At 48.7% G+C, this 18,613-nt stretch overlaps 1 protein-coding gene across 2 annotated transcripts in view; it reads right to left on the bottom strand.

The window, feature by feature from the left end:
- Nucleotides 1–18,613, bottom strand: part of LOC8037077 (transient receptor potential cation channel subfamily M member 7) — a 152,514-nt gene that overhangs the window by 118,793 nt on the left and 15,108 nt on the right. The window contains exons 4-6 of one of the 2 annotated variants that reach the window (XM_029967031.3): nucleotides 10,221–10,436; nucleotides 1,677–1,854; nucleotides 818–977 (exon numbers count right to left, since the gene is read on the bottom strand). In XM_029967031.3, the coding sequence (XP_029822891.2) occupies nucleotides 818–977; nucleotides 1,677–1,854; nucleotides 10,221–10,436 (554 nt within the window). Of the gene's footprint in view, nucleotides 1–817; nucleotides 978–1,676; nucleotides 1,858–10,220; nucleotides 10,437–18,613 lie in introns of both variants that reach the window. The other variant, XM_040502655.2, reaches the window with a different exon arrangement.

Here is an 18,613-nt window from a genome sequence, read left to right as displayed (position 1 = left end):
CAATTGCATTATCAATCATAACCTTAAAAATGCAAGCCAATGCTAGCCAACCTTAAAAATGCAAGCAAGCAAAAATGCAAGCTACGTCTGGATGTTGGGCACAGCAGCCAAACTACTTTTCTACGCCACGCCCCTCAAGCACTCCCTCCAGGCTAGTTCATGCATTTTCATTTGACTGCGATGAAGTGCACTGCATTTGCTTGTAACCCCTTGTGATGAGAGAACACACTGGCATGCTGGAGCCAAGCATCAGCAAGTCCTGGTATGCATCCAATCTGCCCATATATTTCTTAATATTTTATGCATCACTTTTTTATCGAGGTCTCAGACTAAATCTGACAATGTTAAAAATGACCATTTCTCCTAGAGTGTGCATAGCTCTGATCTCACAAATACCGCAGTACCTTAGTAGTAAAAGATGTCTTTATTAACCGTAGGACGGGAAAGAGGAAGCAAGAGTCACGGCAGCGGCTTCTCAGCTTGGACGAGGCCACACAAGGGGAACACGTAAAAGTTTATACACTATCTTCACTTTGTGGACATAGTCCCCGAGCGTAGTTAGCGTCTATCGCTATGATACCTGGAACGCGTCTCAGACTGGCGTGTTTAGCGCCCCATTCCACCCGTGCATCGAAAGCGGGAAGTTGAACCTTACCCGCAGGGCAAAAGTGTTCAAGGACCAGCCAACAGATGGCGTCGGTGTGCCGGCGTGTTGTCTCGTCGTGAGCTTGACGCACTCTATTGTGCTCCGACGCAAATCTCCTAACCGGCCTTTAGACTCGAGCCTCGGTGCTAAGACCCCGCGGCCGCATCTCACCTGCGCTGCACCTGTCGGTATGTGAAGGCCAGCAGGTCAGCAAGGCCCCCGCTGCCCTCGAGCACCAACAGGGGCAGCTGGCGCCGCAGGTGGTCCAGGCACAGGCGCAGGCAGCCAATGCCCCCACAAACCAGCAGCGACACCAGCGGCACCGAGTCCTCTGCGTCACGCATGCGCATCCGAGACTTCGAGAGAGCTAACGAAACTCCATATCCGTCCCCCGTAAATAAACTGTGCGTCGCAGAAATCTGGAAGTCCACTGGAATACGACTCTACTCTCTGTTTAACTTTAAATGCGAGCGCAACGGAAGTTACCAGACACAAAAGCCAAATGACCGAGTTCCAAGCTTTGAGCGTCCCTGCTGAGCAACGAGCTTGTGCTTGTAGCTTTGGTTTCGCTCACACGTAAAGTGAAACTATAGCGGTGGAGCTGGGATGCGAATGTTTGAGAACATGACAGCGCCTGGTTTTTAAATCGGAGAGAGAAACGAAATTTCTCTATGAGGAGGTGCCGATCTCAAATAGAAATGAACGGAACATGTCTGCTCTGCATCGCATTGCATATAAGGCACCACCATGCTCAACTTAGAAGCAGCGTTTACTTTTAACTTTGCCGCCATACCGCAGCACCGCTGCCAGGCAAGCCATGGCCCATCGAATGGATGGTGCCACTTGCCGCGCGGCAGGTGGCACCATCCATTCGATGGGCAGGAATGCGGCACTGTGGAAACCAAGCTAGCCTTGACTATGCAGTGCAGAGAAGAAATATTGAGTGTAGTTTGTGGTTTACAGATCTTCTAAACCATTATGAAACTAGCCCAAACCCAAAGCTTTAAAGAGAAGGGAGAAGCGGGCGCACCCCGGTCCGGCGACTCTGCCAGGGAGGCGAGGTGCTGTTCCAGCCGGATCAGGAAGTAGTTGAGGCCCGTCTTGTTCACCGTGTCGTCCCTCACCAGCAGGAAGTGCGAGTGGTCCGGGTTCAGCTCGTATTTGGACTCTTCCGGCCGGTTGCCCTCATTCTCTATGTGCACCTCCGCCTGCTAAGAAGGAAAACATTTATACATTAACATCAACTGACCTTGTGCATATGTCCTAACATTATGTATTGATATTTTAGTTAGAAGTACTACTCTAGTAGTATTTCCTAATATGTGTGGGGGCTTCTCATTTTTGGTGGTGAGAGAAAGAAGGAAGCTCAAAACATGTTAGCAACATTTTCTGTAGTTAGTTCCGGTATTTGTTGCTTTCATCCTTTCTAATTTTTGGTTTCGTCCTTATTCCATTTTTGCGTTTGTGCACAAGGCAGAGGAATGCTGTGGTTGTTTATAGGCACCCAAATATAGAGACTACCATCATTAGTATTAATGGCACTCCAGTTAAACTGGACAGAACTGATGAAGGGGTTAGAAAAAACAAGTCACATTTGGAATGACAGAAGAGAAACCTGGCCAGTGCGCAGGGCCCAGCACATTCTGAAAGATCATGCGTGCCGAGCTACACACCACACCTCGGGTCATCAAACTCAATTCCTAGGAACCCAACGGGTCCCCCAGAGTCGACTCAAAGGCTGCCCGAGCTCCAGAATTTTCTCGGCCACCCCTACCCCCAAGTAAATTCTTCCTACAGTTTAAGCACTATTTCAAAGGACCTGAACCACTTAATGACACATTACTATGTGCCAGTCACTCTCTAGTAAGAGCGTTATTGCTTAGAAAGTCTGTCGGCTTCTGTGCGGCTTTACTGGGTCAATGCCGAGACCGGGAGCAGTTCCTCAGCTACCAATCAAAAGAAATGGGCATTCGTGCAGTTTGAAAAGCTTGAGAATCCCTCGTCTAGACGCCTGCAAATGTGCAAAGCTTTCCAAATGGCATGTGCAGCTGTGAAACATGTGGTTGTTGGAGAGGACCCTTAGCTATAGCAATCGAAGTTGAGAGGCACTCCTAGAGATCAAAAGGTCCGCTAAACTGAAGTGGTACAATCCAGACATGATTGCAACAGGGAGTTGTGCAAGTGCATATCAAGTGACTCATCAGAGCCCCACAACTCGTGAGTCGAGATGTTCGAGAGGTTCAGCTTTTAAGCACTTCTGCTTCGGATGCTTCGAAAGGGAAATCAAGTTTGTCAGATATCCCGGGGTCTGAAACGTGTATCGTGTAGCAGTGGTACAAGACCACAAAGCAGGTACGATGCTCATCCATCTCGATCTGGACGACCATTGTAATGGTGTAATTGTGTATCACTACTGCATGATGCACGTTACAGACCCCAGGCTAGCAGTCGTAGTGCAACGATTAAATTTCTCATCTACAGCGTAAACTGGTGTCACCATACCTCAAAGGCAAACCAACCTTACGCTTTCTAAACTGCTTTGATCATTCTGATAATCCCGGCAAACACAGAATGTGTTCGGTGTGTATTACGCCTGCGTTATAATTTGCAATGTTTGTTTGCGGGGTGCTTTGGGTGGCTTTGTATGTGCTGCACACACAACACACTCCTGTAATCTCCGGGTTCATCAAAATGATTGAGATAAGTATAAATTCATTCAGGAGTAAAGTGTGTAACAAGCATGTTTAAAAGAGAAGTTTCCCATGGCTTCTGCTCTTTGGTGGGTGCATATAGGACCATGAATTCTTAGTGCTCTTGGATTTTTAGGAGCCCCTCGTGGCAACAAGTTAATTGCGAGAGGAGAAGATTTTCCGCGCCCTTTATTGATTTTTATCCAAAGTTATGACGTCATACGCCTGCCACGCTATCCATTGGTGCACTATGATTCACCCCTCGATGCCATGAGTCCACGTGGGGAGCTAGGCTTCGTCGAGAACCAAGTGAGCTCGCCGACAGTCGCCTGCAGACTAAGTATAATGGACTATCTAGGTATGAATTGCCAGCAATGGTCGTCTGCAGATTAAGTATGCTGAACCTGAACCACTTAATGACCTCCAACGGTCGCCTGCGGACAAAGTATCATTTGCCATCAACAGTCGTCTGCAGACCAAGTATGCTTATCTAAGTACGAGTCACCGCCGACGGCCCCCTGCGGACTAAGTATGCCGGACGGAGTATAACTTGCCAGCGACTGTAGCCTGCAGATTAAGTATGCTGGACTGAGTATGACTCGGCAAAAACAATAGACTGTGAACTTGTGATGTAGCCAGGAATTTTTTTCGGAGGGGGCGGGGTGTGAGGGGCGAGGGGTTGAGGTGCCTGGGATGTCTATGACTTGGGATGCAGGGAGAGGGGGGCGGGGGGGGAAGGTCAAAATGCACGTGTTATATTATAGAGTCAGCTGGATTTCCAATGGAAGACTGATGCCCCCCCCCCCCTTGCTACGCCACTGCTTTGGACTAAGTTTGCTGAACTAACTATAACCAGCCTCCGATGGTCGGCTGCAGACTAAGTACGCTGAACCAAGTATGCTGAACTAATAATCACTTGCCGCCGCACACTACCGCAGGTCACCGTCAACAGCAAGTCATACTTAGTCCAGTTGCTTGCCCTTTCGTTCATCTACTCCTGGCACCAAACAAAGATGTTGGACTGCGGATCCCGTGGTTCGGGGTTTGTTTCCCGCTGAGCTCCTTGGTGGATCTCTCAGGTTTCGATTCTTTGTTTCTAGCTATGATTAAGTATGAATTATTGTGACTAATTATGCTTTCTGTGTGCTTTGAATGTTTATGCATTGCCTGCTACGGGCTATGCACCCTTTATGTTGCCTTGGCCTGTATGTTCTTTTTTGTTTGTTTTTTCGTAACACTTTTGCATAACTTTTCTATAAAATCCCGCTCATAAGCACATTCTCTGTTAAAACAAATGTCTAATTTCTTTTTTTTTTTTTTTTGGGGGGGGGGTTTGGAAAATAGAATTTCCCTTTTTCTCCAACATCACAAGCATACATTTATGTGCGGTTCCAACAAGTATGGGAGCACTATGCTTACTTTCAAAGCTGGATTCAGTGGCGACTTTTTCCAAAGAGAAGACGGCATGTGCACAGTTTCTTAGTGCAAACCTGAACGCATTTTCGTCTGCTCGTTTACTCACTGTGTTTAGTGCAGGTCGCAGCCGACGTTTGCAGCAGGTGAAAATGCACAAACAAACAGAGAGAGAGCATTAACATACAGCAAGCATGCAATGAAATGTGGTCGCACTTTAGCAATTATACTGATCTATTGTCTGTTGCAAGTTAAGAATAGCAAGAAAAGCTCCTCTCACAAAGCCAGCCCTCTCTTTCCACTTTAGTAGAGTGAATGCTGGAGAGGAGGAAACCACCAATCACAGTGAAGAAAGAGCTTTATGGGAAGGGCTTGTCCTGCTATTCTTCATCTACAACAGATTGCCACTCAGAATGACTCCTTAAAGGACACATGCAAAGGAAAAAAACATTTTTTTTTAAACGGCTTAGATGGAAAAAGGACGCCATAAAACGATTTTACAACGAAGAAACAAAATTTTTAGAGCTATATTTACGGCGCAAAACGAATTTGTAATTGGCGCCCGCGGGCACCGCGGAAAAGTGGTTCGTATTTATCACGTGACTGGTCTTTATTTATCACGTGGTGCTTGCATTCTTTCGGAAGCTTCCTATGGCCTCTAAAAGTAACTTATTCATCTTTGTTTGAAGTATAACAAAAAACTAAGATGAATAAGTAACTTTTAGAGCCCAAAGGAAACTCCTGAAAAAGCGCAAGCAGACGTGATGGACCTGTGCGCCAATCAGACGACGGCGGCGGCGCCCCGAAGCAGACGAACTTGTGCGGCGGCGGCGACGGCGGCGTGGAGAAACGCGTTGAAGCGGCGTTCGCACAACGCTCAGCGTGCGGCGGCGACGCAGCGCGGCGGCGCGCGGGCCTAGCACGTGACCAGCGGCGGCTCCCGCGAGCGCCAACTACAAATTCGTATAGCGCCGTAAAAATAGCTCTAAAAATTTTTTTTCTTCGTTGTAAAATCGTTTTATGACATCCTTTTTCCATCTAAGCTGTCTAAAAAAAATGTTTTTTTCCTTTGCATGTGTCCTTTAAGAAGCCACCATTCTCCCGAAAACAAGTAGCAGACGATGCAGAGCTTAGCTGCGCCTAAACGGTTTGCTCCGTCCGGGTAGCATCGAAAAAACACTGACATGGTTTTTACTGAAAGACAACCCAAGACGGCCCAACCAGCCATAAAAACTACACAAGGGTTGGAAGCCAAAAATTGTGCATTCAAGGCACATACCCACACTCATACCCATTTTTATGGTCGTGTAGAATGACAACTTGGTGCAGTAAATATTTTCGAAGTTATATGTTATCTAAGAAACATATTAATTAATTAAAGATATAAATTCCAAAAAGCATGATTGTTACAACTACTGAAATTCCAAACATGTGGCAATTTAAATCAATTTGAGGTCATATCATAAGAAACTCTCCGTGACACCTATAGACTGCGACATAGTAAAGTGCTCGTGGTACTTCACTTGTTTCAGTCTAGCTTTCGTTTGATCTCAGCAAATATGCAAAACCGCAGCAAAATAGATTTTGGTAGTACCTTGACATGATAATCTAGTCTTTAGTGCAAAAAATCAATGTTTTTGCAGTGACAGTTGAGGTATGGACTTATCAACAGCATCCATGATGGCATGGTGCTAGACAAAAAACTTTATGTTGTCATCAAAGACGTGACCACATCCAACCAAAGTAGTTCACCCCTTGGCCTAGAGATAGCAGGCCCGCCCATGTGCTCGGCGGTGTTGTGGGGCTGCCGTCCGCCTCGGACTGGAGCAAAACATTCCACTATTACAGCAATAGTTACAGCGATAGCCTATGGTGCCTGTCTTGATTTTGTCTTAGGCAGGGACGTTGACTTACGTGTACAGAGTGTTCTCTTTCCTATACTACACTATATACATACATATATATATATACATTAGTATACCGCAATATCCCAAGAGACAGCCCACCTGAAATCCAAAGCAAATCGGGTGAAAATGAGGAGTGGGATAACTTTCAATGTGCAATCAAAAAAAGTAAAAAAAAACAAGCACCTTTAAATTTTGTGATCTGCGAAACTTGTAATCGCAGGGAGGGGTGATGAGCTAAGACGACTGTCCTTTCCAGTCAGCAATGTTCGCTTATCTCCCATTGTGGCTAAAGAACACCACTTCTGCCGAGGCCACCATTGGCCAGGGCCCCGCAATTGCTATAAGTCTTTCAATGATCTTAAGAAAAGAGAAAGTTGTGCCAAAAAAATGGAAGCCGTTTACAATTCCCTGTAACGCCGGTTAGAGCGCAGCTCTTGAAGAGGAAGATGGAAGCGTACTGAGGGATAGGTGACTCCTTGAGGTCACGTGACCTAAGGGGGCTGCGTGACGTCAGGGGGGTCACGTGACCTCGGGGGTCGCGTGACTTCAGGGGGGTCACGTGAACTCGGGGGTCACGTGTCCCGAAAGGGGTAACGTGACCTCAGGGGGGTCACATAGCCTCAGTGGGGTCACAAAGGCCTCAGTGGGGTCACGTGGCCTCAGGGGGTCACGTGGCCTCAGGGGGTCACATGGCCTCAGGGGGTCACGTGGCCTCAGGGGGTTACGTGATCTGAGGCGGGTCAAGTGACCTGAGGGGGGACACATGACCTGAGGGGGGTCACGTGACCTGAGGGGGGTCACGTGACCTGAGGGGAGTCACGTGACCTGAGGGGAGTCACGTGACCTGTGGGGGTCACGTGACCTAGGGGGGTCACGTGGCCTCAGTGGCGTCACGTGGCCTCAGGAAGTTACGTGATCTGAGGCGGGTCAAGTGACCTGAGGGGGGGGGGGACACGTGACCTGAGGGGGGACACGTGACCTGAGGGGGGACACGTGACCTGAGGGGGGTCACGTGACCTGAGGGAGGCACGTGACCTGAGGGGGGCACGTGACCTAGGGGGGTCACGTGACCTTAGGGGGTCACGTGACTTCAGGGGGTCACGTGACCTCAGGGGGTCACATGATTTCAGGGGTCACGTGACCTGAGGGGGTCACGTGACCTGGGGGGTCACGTGACCTCGCGGTGACGCCGACGCCGCTCAAGCCGGAAACGGCCCCTAAGAGCTGCGCTCTAAAATGGGGGTGGGTTATCTTTCAGGGTGGGGCATCACTCGGAATTTTATGGTATAGTATATATAAAATGAATTATTTATTATAATATAATTTATGTAAAGAGGAGGAGGGGAGGGTACGAAGGAGGAGGGGAAGGTATGGAGGAGGAGGGGAGGGCTTGGAGGAGGAGGAGAGGGTATGCAGGAGGAGGGGGGGAGGGTCCTCCTCCTCCTCCTCCTCTGGTTATGCCGACACTGCACGACAGGAACGAGTGCCTAAGAGCTGCGCTCTAAAAAAACTCGAGCAAGAAATTTTTATGAGGGATTCCTAGGAAAGTTGGCTGAGTATTTTCTAGCGAATGGAACTGGCCCATGACAGACTTTTACAATAAGACAGTGGCTATATGGTAGACAAGTGAGGAGCCAACTGACAAGCATCCACGGTGACACTTCAGCACACTCTCACTTTTCTGTGATGAACAATGAGAATCAATTCCTACATGGTTCAGTCACAAATTTCTTAGCTCAGTGTGTCTGAAATGCACGAATGAGCAATGCCAGAATGAGCCTGCCTAGCTCACCTAGGAGCAATCAGTCACCAATTAACATGCATGCAAGCAAGAAAAGCCTTTTCTTTTTTCTTTTTTTTTTTAAGTCTTCAACCAGGTATTTCAGAGAAGCATAGGAAGTGTGAATTTTACTTCTCAAAGAAACCTCGTTACTTTCTACAAAGAACAAGAACCCTGCCAGCAAACACTTTGAACCCCACTCAACAACTTTGAGGCCCCTTAATACAAGGTTTAAGCCTCACAACAAGACCAAAACATAGGATCTGCTAAACGAAGCAAAGATTCCTTGTCGCTGCACAAGCAAAGCCTCCGTCGCCCCTCTGAGGTTCAAGCAACTGAGACGAGAAAGAGATGTTACCCACTCACAGAAACAAATATCGGGAGCAAGTTCGCCTGCTCCCTGTGCAGAGGCTACAGTGGCATCACGGAGCAGGGCTCCAACTGAGATATAGAGTATTCAAATGTGGCGCCATCTGCCAGATGCAAAAACCGCTCCCTAAGGCTGTCAGAAACCCACCACTTTTTTACAAACAAGGACTCAGTCTTCGAGAAAGGGGAGTAGAAATACTTCGAATGATATGTTATTTTCGTCAACTATACTCCGTTTTGCCTCAGGACGAACTGCAATGGACACTATGAGCCATGTTACTCAATCCAGCATGCCACCTGTGCCTCTGTGCTTTCTTGTCTTCCTTGTCCCCATTTTTCTAAGGCACTTTAATCTAAATGAGTATGACCTCATGCTCCGCACGTCTCCCCGTCCAACTGGAAGGTTAGTTGACAGGCTCCACGCTATGGATTGGCTCAGCTGACTCATAGCATCTGCTGCAGTACATTGTAAGGTGGAACAGGGTTAATAACCACCATTGTAAAATCCCGTAAGGAAGCCCTCTCCCGAGAGATCACCCATCCCGTTTTTCTGGCTAAATATATAACATAAAAATTCCAAAACACCGCCCACCCCCGATTCCCGTTGGATGTCAAACAATGTCCGATGGGAATCGCGCATCATTGGCGCGATCTGCGGGACCGATATGGTCTGAGAAGCGAGTTCATAGCGGGTTCCTGCATTATTGTCTGTGATATGCGCTTCCCGCAACACACGAGTTGTTCCCACATGTATATTGCATCAAGAAATGTGAATCTGCTGCGTTCGCAATTTGTGGTATTTGTTCCTGAGTTTGTAGCGGATTCCCATGTTTTTGTCCGCAATCTGCAAGCGCGATATTGATTCTCAGCTGTAACACGCACGAGTTGTTCCCACATGTATATTGCATCATGAAATGCGATTCTGCTGCGTCTGCAATCTGCGGTATCCGTTCCCGTGAGATGCGAGTTCTCGGCAAGTTTCCGCGAGTCTTTCGCACTGTGAAATGCGAATCTGCTGTGTCGGCCACTTGCGGTATGCTTCCCGTGACAGAGGAGTTCGTAGCGAATTTCCACATATTAATCGCATCGAGAAACGCGAATTTGCCGGGTCCGCGATCTGCGGTATCAGTTCCCGCGTCACGTGGTTTGTAGCGGGTGCTTATCATTAATTTTTGAAAAAGTTTTGCTGTGGCATCCCCAAAGATAGCCCACCCCGTTTTTCACCGTTTATCTCTTCATTGTGGCTGGGCGTTTTTACGGGATTTTACGGTAGCTGTACTACAACGAACCTAGGGCCTAAATCTTGTTTTGAGACCCGGAGCAGAGAACAGTACTTCGCATCTCCCTCCTGATGCCCGAAAAGAGACCTTTCCTCTCTCGTGCGCAAAGGGGCGCATTTCTGTCGTAACGCTTACCCGTCCGTCGAAGAGGTCGGCATGTGCCAGGAGATCGTCCCTCACCACCCCGAGCAGGGTGAGGGGGGGCAGGGCGGCCCCACTGCGGCTGGGGTGTCTCGGGCAACGCTGGGCCTGGCGCCGGCCCAGCTCGGCCCCCACGGCGTCCCCAACCTCCTTGGCCAGACCCACGTTCAAGCCATGCGTCAGGATCCACATCTCCGTTGTGTTGGCCGCCTGGCATCCCACAGAACAGGGGGTATCCTTCAATTGGTAGTTGTGCCTCGAAAACATCTCTCAATGGTGTGTTTACCTTCTTCAGCTGGCTGGTACACAGTTGAACTTGAGTGTGCTTGAGTGTGTAGCATATGCTCGTAACCACTCAACACTAGAGTATTACAAAGAGTTTTCAACTGCTCAATCAAGGTCACGTGGTTTATGGGCAGCGTTTTCAATACGAGCTGCTGGGGGGTGGTGAAAGCGTGGATCATCCGCAAATATCTTTGCCTTCTTGCCTACTTTCCTCCTCGCCACACGACAATGCAGCGCATGCGCATTTGTAATCAATCTCCGCGGGAGACATACGCCATTAAATTGCAAACACTCCCGACGGTTTAAGTCGGACCCTCCCTACAATCTACCGTAAAATACCGAGCAAGCGCCCACTCAAACTTCAGAGATAATCACAAAAATGGGGGATGGGCGCTTGTCCGGTCATCAATTTTACATATAAATGTACTGTGTGTATTTTCTAAGATCTTACAAACTTGGGGATGGGCGCTTAATGTGGAAAGGGTGGAAGCGCGGTATTCTACGGTAGGTTCTCTACATAACACGCTGGCGCCATTTATCGGGAAAAACACTTCCGACTTGTGTACGACTAGACTGAGGTTTTGCACTACTTGCGAGATCAAATCTAGGCACTAACTATGAGAAATAGTTGCTTATAACATTGTCAAAATTGCTTCAAGCCCACGATAAAGCAATGATGCATAAAAAAAACGTCCAGCCTTTCCACTCTCGTGAAGAAGGAAGACCAGCGGAGCTGTACTCGATACACCGTGTGTTTCTTCTTCGTCGTCGGCTGTTTTTTGCGCTGTTTCCTACAATGAATTCCCACCAACGCACCCAACTATCCATTCTTCTATTATAGCTGGAAAGGTTGGCGCCATCTACAAGCGACGGCAGAAACCATACTGGTTGTGTGCTTGCCGCCGTCGCTTATAGTTGGCGGTAGCTGTCCAGGTAGGTTTGTGTCGACATACACGGACACGATCCTGGGGAACGTAGCCCTTAACAGCTCGGCTGTAAAAAATTATAACATTTAGTATCGAGGCTGGAAATGTTCCAGGACGACCACCAGTGGGTCAGCGTGTTAAGTGGTTGACTCTAACACAACTCTATACCCTCATACTTTAACGCAAATGTGCGAGCCAGCCTTTAACTACCCATTCATCGACAACGGTGCCAAAGCGGCCAAGCCACGGGAGCCGAAACGTCACGCTGTCGGATAGTGTGATCCCCACGGTTTGATGTACAAGTTCCAGCGGAGAAAATGAGAGAATGAAGCATCGCCGTTGTTGCGGCATTCCAAGTTCCGGCTGCTGAAGTTTTTGTGGACGGCGAAACTAGAGAGCATATCCAATGGTAGAACGAGCGCACGCCACATCCACCTCCGCCACTGCAGCACCGCCAGGATCGTGGCAGGCAACGGCGCAATGCAAGTGTGATGTCGTCGGGTGGATATCGAGGCACCACAAACGAGGATGTAGTAAACGCACCAGTTGGAGACACGCTCCAGGCACCGCAGTCACTGGTTGCGATCCTGGCAGCGACTTGGCGGCGGTGGTGAAGGCACCGGATAGATCATTTCACGGGCCTACTTTTTGAGGCCCAACCTGGCCCGGGCCTAGTGACCCTCGGTCTTACCCGACCCGGGCCCAGTCTGACAAGATGCTTGATTGATCGGGCCCGGGCTAGGCCCGGCTTGAGGCACCTCGACTGTGGGAGTGGAAACGACGTCTCGGCCTGGCGAAAGGTTGTGGCGTGCCCGATCTCCTAAATCACAAGCAGCCCTGGGAAAGTATCAGTTCACTCAAATGGCTGGCGAAAAGCTATTGCTACTGCTTCGTTCTTGGCCAGGGAACATTGCTTGTTATCCGGCCCAACCTGGGCCTGTGCAGAGCTCTAGTGCAAAATGCCTATTCTGTCGTACGTCGATCTGCAGCCAGTTGGTGGACGAGAACTGCACTAGCCAAGGATCAAGATTCTTCGATGGAAGAGACCAATATGCCCGCTCGCCTTCTTTGCTGGCATTTCTACCTTTAACTGCCAGGATTGCGACCAATGATTTAATGTGCCACTGGCCTCTGCAATGTAATTTGCTGCCACTTCAGCGTCGCTTTATGTGCACAGTTGCTGAAGGATGCTGCACGCACCAGTTGAAGATATCTTCCAAGGCACCTAAGTTACAGCTACTACCGGTCAAGTGGAACGAACGTATAAGTGGGGGATTGTGAGTTCCAAACGAATTGGAAGAAAGAAAGGATGATGGTCAAATCCCTTCATACTGAATAGTTTGAATTGTCGAAGTGGATGGTTGATGGTGTTTTTTAAACAAAAGGTACAATTAGGTTTGCCAACATGTAAGTGAAGTATGTGCAAATATTCAATTATAAGGTCTGAAGCAAAATCAGAAGGTCCCTGTAGTTATTCTCAAAAGTTTAACGGCACCTATTCCTGCCCCCTAAGTAGGCACTAGGCGGATCACTGCCCTAAGCCATTAAAAGGTAACTCCAAACAGTTTCAAATGTCTCCAGATAGTGCGTAACCAAAATATTGAGTAAACCTTTCCAGGTAACGAGTGCAATTCAAGAACCACACAAAGCCTGTTTCCTAAGAGATATAGTACATTTTTCCTGCTTTCGTAATTCAACCCCTCCCTCTGCCTCTTCGTCCTTTTGATCTGGTACCGTATTTACTCGCATAATAAACGCACCCCCCCCCCCCCCCCCCCCAACAGGCATCAATATTTTTACTTTTTAGAGCGCAGCTCTTAGGGGCCCGTTTCCAGCCTGAGCGGCGTCGGCGTCGCCGTTGGCGTAACCGCGCCCCTCCCTCTCCTCCTCCTCCCCCCCTCCTCCTCCCCCTCCTTCTCCTCCTCCTCCCCTCATTGTGTAGTATGGTCCGGGCGGGTCAGGTGACCTCGGGGGGAGGGGGTCACATGACCCGTTTCCAGCCTGTGCGGCGTCGGCGTCGCCCCTCCCCCTCCTCCTCCTCCCCCTCCTCCCCCGCCCGGTAAAGGTGGTAAAGGAGAGGGAGGGGGAGCAGGAGGGGAGGAGGACTAGCAGGCATGATCATGAGGGAGGAGGAGGAATATACCCTCCACTCCTCCTCCTCAAGAGCTGCGCTCCAATTCGGCGTTACAGGAAGTTGTAAACAACTTTCACTTTTTTTTCCCTCCAGTAATCAGGCACCTCCAATTTTCTATTCCACGAGTCTCGAATGGCATCCAATTTAGCAAGCCACCAAGCCAGTTTTCTTTTGCTGTCAAGCGGTCAGGCCAAGTCAAGCTAAGGCAAGCCAAGCCAGGCTACTTTAATAATGGCCGCAAGTGCGTAGGTGCGGTAGTTACGGAAGTGACCAACCGGGGAACTGAGTGTCACGCACACTTGACGAAGCTTGGGTCGAGGAATTGCCAAGTCCCGGACATTAGCTTTCCCTCTCTTTCTTTAAAGGGGGACATGGGCCTAAGTTTCAAAATCTTTTTTAGAAAGTTAATGTTTTAATTTTGAGATTTTCAGTTTTAGAAACTAATTATACACCCTTACACTAAATTTCATAACCATGTGCCAAATAGTTACGTTGATATAAAATATTTTCAGCACATTGTGAGGCAGTAACAAAGTAAAGGTGTTCAATGTTTGAAGGCATTTTTCTCAGTTCCACTTTTTGCTGCAAATTTCATACGAAGGAATCATTTGTTCGAAGGTAAAATTCGTCTGATTACACAATCAAGATGTTTCTGAACTGAAATTTACTGAGGAATCGGGCTATCTACTTTATTTTGTTTTAAGTTAAAGTCTTCATTGAGAAAAAACTATGTTTACAAAAATTGACATAGGACAGATATGCATCTCATGTTTTGAGGTAATCACTCTTCCTGAAATATTTATATTTAAGTTATAAAAACTAGATAGCCCTAAGTCCCACATCCCCAACTTTATATTCAAGCAGTTAAACCGATGCTTAATAGCTTCATTTGCATATCATCAATTTTTAAACGAAGAGTGACACATTCTTTTATGCTGGTATGTAAAGTTGTCCTAGAGAACTGAAAGTTTGCACAGTACACCTACGTCTGAAGTTAAATCTCCCCTGCAAATTTCATTCCAATCACTTTAATAGTTCAAAAGTTCAACCTCTAGCCAGTGTCCCCCCTTAAGTCTTCCGCCACGCTCGGTGGCTTGGCTCCCCCTGTTCTGCTGGTTGCATCATGCGTTGAGCAGTAAAAGGTTATGTATTCCCTGGTACACCTTTCTTTATCACGGTCCCCTAAAACTGTAGCAATGAAGCTCTTAAAGGGATGCTGAACTGAAATTTTGATTCCAGAAGACACCGCAGAAGCACTAGGCAGGACGCTACAAACAGGAAAGCATCACTGAAAAACAATATCTCCAACGGATCGTCATATTTTTGTGAAAGAAGAGTGCGCTTGGAACAAGGCCAAAAAGGCCCGTGACTTTGCGATTCTCGTTTCCTCCTCTTCTCGCTTTGACTCCGCGAGGACGCGAAGAGGGAAGGAAGCAAGGCCGTTTCCCCTCCTCCTCAACTATTCCAAAGAAAACGCGACATTGCGATTCTCACTCAATTACAAAAATACGGTCATCCATTCAAGATATCACTTTATGAGTGGCGTTTTGGAGTTTGAGGCGCACCGTTGAACACTCCTGCTACCTTATTTTGTGAAATCCAAATTTTGGTTCAGCACCCCTTAAACAGTCTGCCATTTCATAAACATAAAGGCTGGTTCACATATTTGCATTTGAGTAGGACCATATGCATTACCACTGCTTGGAATCCACTACAACACACGGTACAAAGTTGAAAAGTGACTGTAGCGGTATGCAAGTGGCACTTAAATTCGACCAGTCCCGAATTATACCGAAGATTTTGCGGTACATATCTTCAAGATCAAATCTGTGCACTATCTATGAGGATCGCTTGTAACATCATCAAAAATAATCCAAGCCCATGGTGAAGGAATGAGGCATAAAAAATCTGGAAATACTATACACAGACCCGAAGTGCGCCAGGGCTGCCTGAATAGACGATGCTGGCGAGTTATCTCGTTGCAAGCAGTCACAAGCAATCATAATGCAATCAACCCACTGGCACAATTGTTTCGCGAACGTCCGCAAGACATCCACGAAATGTTTGGACATCCTGTCTAGGTCCGCAGAAACATGCATGCTCCCAGAGACACTTCTCTACTCCGTCCACTCCTAAGTTGACAGCGCGGCGGAAGCTACGTGCTCGCCAGACCAATCAACGAGCTCCCTTTCGTTGCACGATTCCGCATTCTGCGCATGGGTATGGGGGGGGGGGGGGGGGCGCGTGGTCACGTGGCAAAAGGTGAACGTTTGACTATAGTCGGTTAAAAGTCAAGAAGGTAGGAGAAGCTCCTCCCATAAGCATGATGCACCCGTTTCAAATCCATCTGCAGTCGAAAGAATAGTTCCCTGGAAACGCCCCTTGTTCCGCTTCAATGAATAGATAATGGCTACAGAGTGATGCCAACTTGTCTCCGACTCCCCCTGTTGTAAATGACAACCGCAAGGTTTAACCCAATACGAACTGTTTATTATTCTAAATCTACAACTTAAGCTTCGTTAAACACAGAAGAGTTCCCTTTTGCGTGGCTTCTTTCGGGGCGCTCGTTTTCGATCTCTCTTGTTCCCACACCGGGCTGTTGCTGTTCCTCGTGTCTTCCTTCTCTCTCCTACAACCGACGTTTCAGATTCCGCTTCTTTTCCCGTCCGCCTTTCGCACCCACAGATGGTTGATGGCGGCGGCAGGCATCTCGTCTTGCTCAAGTTCGCCCGAGCTGGTGTAAACATGACGTGAGGCCGCGGGCAAAGCTCAGTCCGTCAGGTGCCAGTCGAGGTTACCCGAGCATCCACGTGCTTTCCTCGTGCTCGTCTCTTTTTCTTTGTGTGTGCTTATTTTTCGTCCTGTCTGCTTACGTTCTTACGCTGCGCCGTACCACGTGAGATTTATCGCCATCTCGTTGTCGGTTTTTCTGTTTCTTGCCCTCCCAAGCTCCGAGTCAGAGTTTAAACTTACAACAAACTCCCCCGGAATGAGCGGGCACGGTCATTCTTTTAACTCCAACGAGTACAGATGTTGAATGGGCCGGCGAAGCCTTCCTCCCCCGGGTAGGATCAGCTTACATGCTCTTGCTCTGCCGTCCCTTCCTTGAATTGTCTCCTCTATTCTGCAGGTTTTCCACATGTGTTTTGGTAGACGGTCTTCCTCTAGAAGAACTAGGTCACCAACCTGGAGTCCCGATGAGGCAGTCGGTTTGACCAGGTGCGCTGACCCTCCAGAAATTGTCAACCACCGCAGTGCGGTATTTCCATCTTCCAGCGAGCTGATCTCCAGCTGGTAGCGCTTCCGTTGGTGGGCGATGTGGCGGAAGGCTCGTTAGTTTCCTCCCCACTAGGAAGTGAGCTGGAGAAAGTACCTCTGGTTCCTCGGCGTGGGCGTACATGTACGTCAGAGGGCGAGAATTTATGACGGCCTCGACCTCGGCCAGGACGGTCGTTAGTTCCTCAAAATCCAGGCTGCTGCGTCCCAACACCTTGCGCAGAGACACCTTGACGGATCGCACCATTCTTTCCCAAAATCCGCCCCACCATGCGGCCCTCTCGACGATAAATTTCCAACGGATTCTGTGATTCGAGAAGTATGCCTGCACTTCTTCAGACCGGATGGCACGGAAGATTAGTTCAAGGTCTTTCGACGTTTGTTTGAATGTTAAAGCGTTGTCCGAATACACTGTCGTGCTGATCCCGCGTCGTGCGACAAAACGCTTGAAAGCCAACAAAAATGTGGCGGAGGAGAGGTCACTCACCAACTCCAGGTGGACCGCCCGTGTAACAGCGCACGTGAATAGAGCGATGTAGCACTTGCTGCTTCCTTTCCGTTGACGGCAGATCAAAGGTCCTGCGAAGTCTACTCCCGTGATGCTGAAAGGGTCGCTTCTTGTGACTTGGTCCGCCGGTAAGGGAGCCATTGGCTCGGATGCGGGCAGGCAACTTTGTTTTCGGCAGGCGAAACACTTGTGAATTACTTTCTTTACTGCTTGTCGTCCTCTGATGATCCAGTAGGATTCCCGTAGCCGTCCTAACGTGTCTCGAACCCCAGCATGGAACAGCCGACGGTGTTCTACAGCGATGAGAAGGGTGGTGAAAGGGTGATCGGCGGTAAGGACGATTGGGTGCTTCACATTCTCGCTGTTGTCACTGTGCTGCAATCGTCCACCCACTCGAACCAATCCGTCGCTGTCCAGGAATGGGTTCAAATTCCTGAGAGTCGATTTCCTGTCAACTCGTTTGTCTTCACGCAAGCTCGTGATTTCTGGCACAAAAGTCTCGTTTTGTGCAATGGTAAGCCAATAAATTTCGGCTTCTATCAGTTCTTCGCTTGAGAGAGGTCCGCTTCGTTTGTCTTCTGTTTTGGCACAATTCTTCATGAAACGTTTGATCCAGGCAGTTACGCGGATCAACTTGGTTGCCGAGTTGTACCTTTCCAAGTCGAAAACTGGAAACAGAGCTGGTGCTGTTACTTGTAACACCATTGCCTTCCTTTCTTCTGCTTTGTTGTCCGCAACCTGGCAAGCATTTTCCACTTGACTTGGCCAGCCTTCTTCATTGCACAAGATCCAGTTCGGTCCGCTCCACCACGTTGTGTTGTTTACGAGCTTCACTGGAAGAAGTCCGCGTGTCAATAGATCAGCTGGGTTTTCCGCTCCAGGGCAGTGTCTCCAGTCTTTTGGGTCAGTCAATGCTTGTATCTCCGAGACCCGATTAGCCACGAACTGCTTCCACCTGGTGGCAGAGCTTCGGATCCAGTGCAACGCCACCCTAGAGTCCGTCCAAAGACACGTTTTGATGTCTGATGAGCACAGTCGTTCCTGGATGAACTTCGTTAAGCGAGCGCCGATCAGTGCTCCCATTAGCTCCAATCGCGGGAGGGTGAGTCGTTTGAGGGGAGCTACCCTTGCTTTCGCCATCACGAAGGCCACGCTGCTCTCGCCGTTTGTATCTTCTGATGTGATATATGCCACAGCACCGTATGCTTTAGGGCTCGCGTCGCAGAAAACGTGGAGCGTCTTTGGTCGTTCGTTGCTG

Source organism: Ixodes scapularis, unplaced genomic scaffold (genome assembly GCF_016920785.2).
Source record: "Ixodes scapularis isolate PalLabHiFi unplaced genomic scaffold, ASM1692078v2 PGA_scaffold3__209_contigs__length_174095766, whole genome shotgun sequence".
NCBI lineage: Eukaryota > Metazoa > Arthropoda > Arachnida > Ixodida > Ixodidae > Ixodes > Ixodes scapularis.
This window is presented reverse-complemented; position numbering and strand designations above follow the sequence as displayed.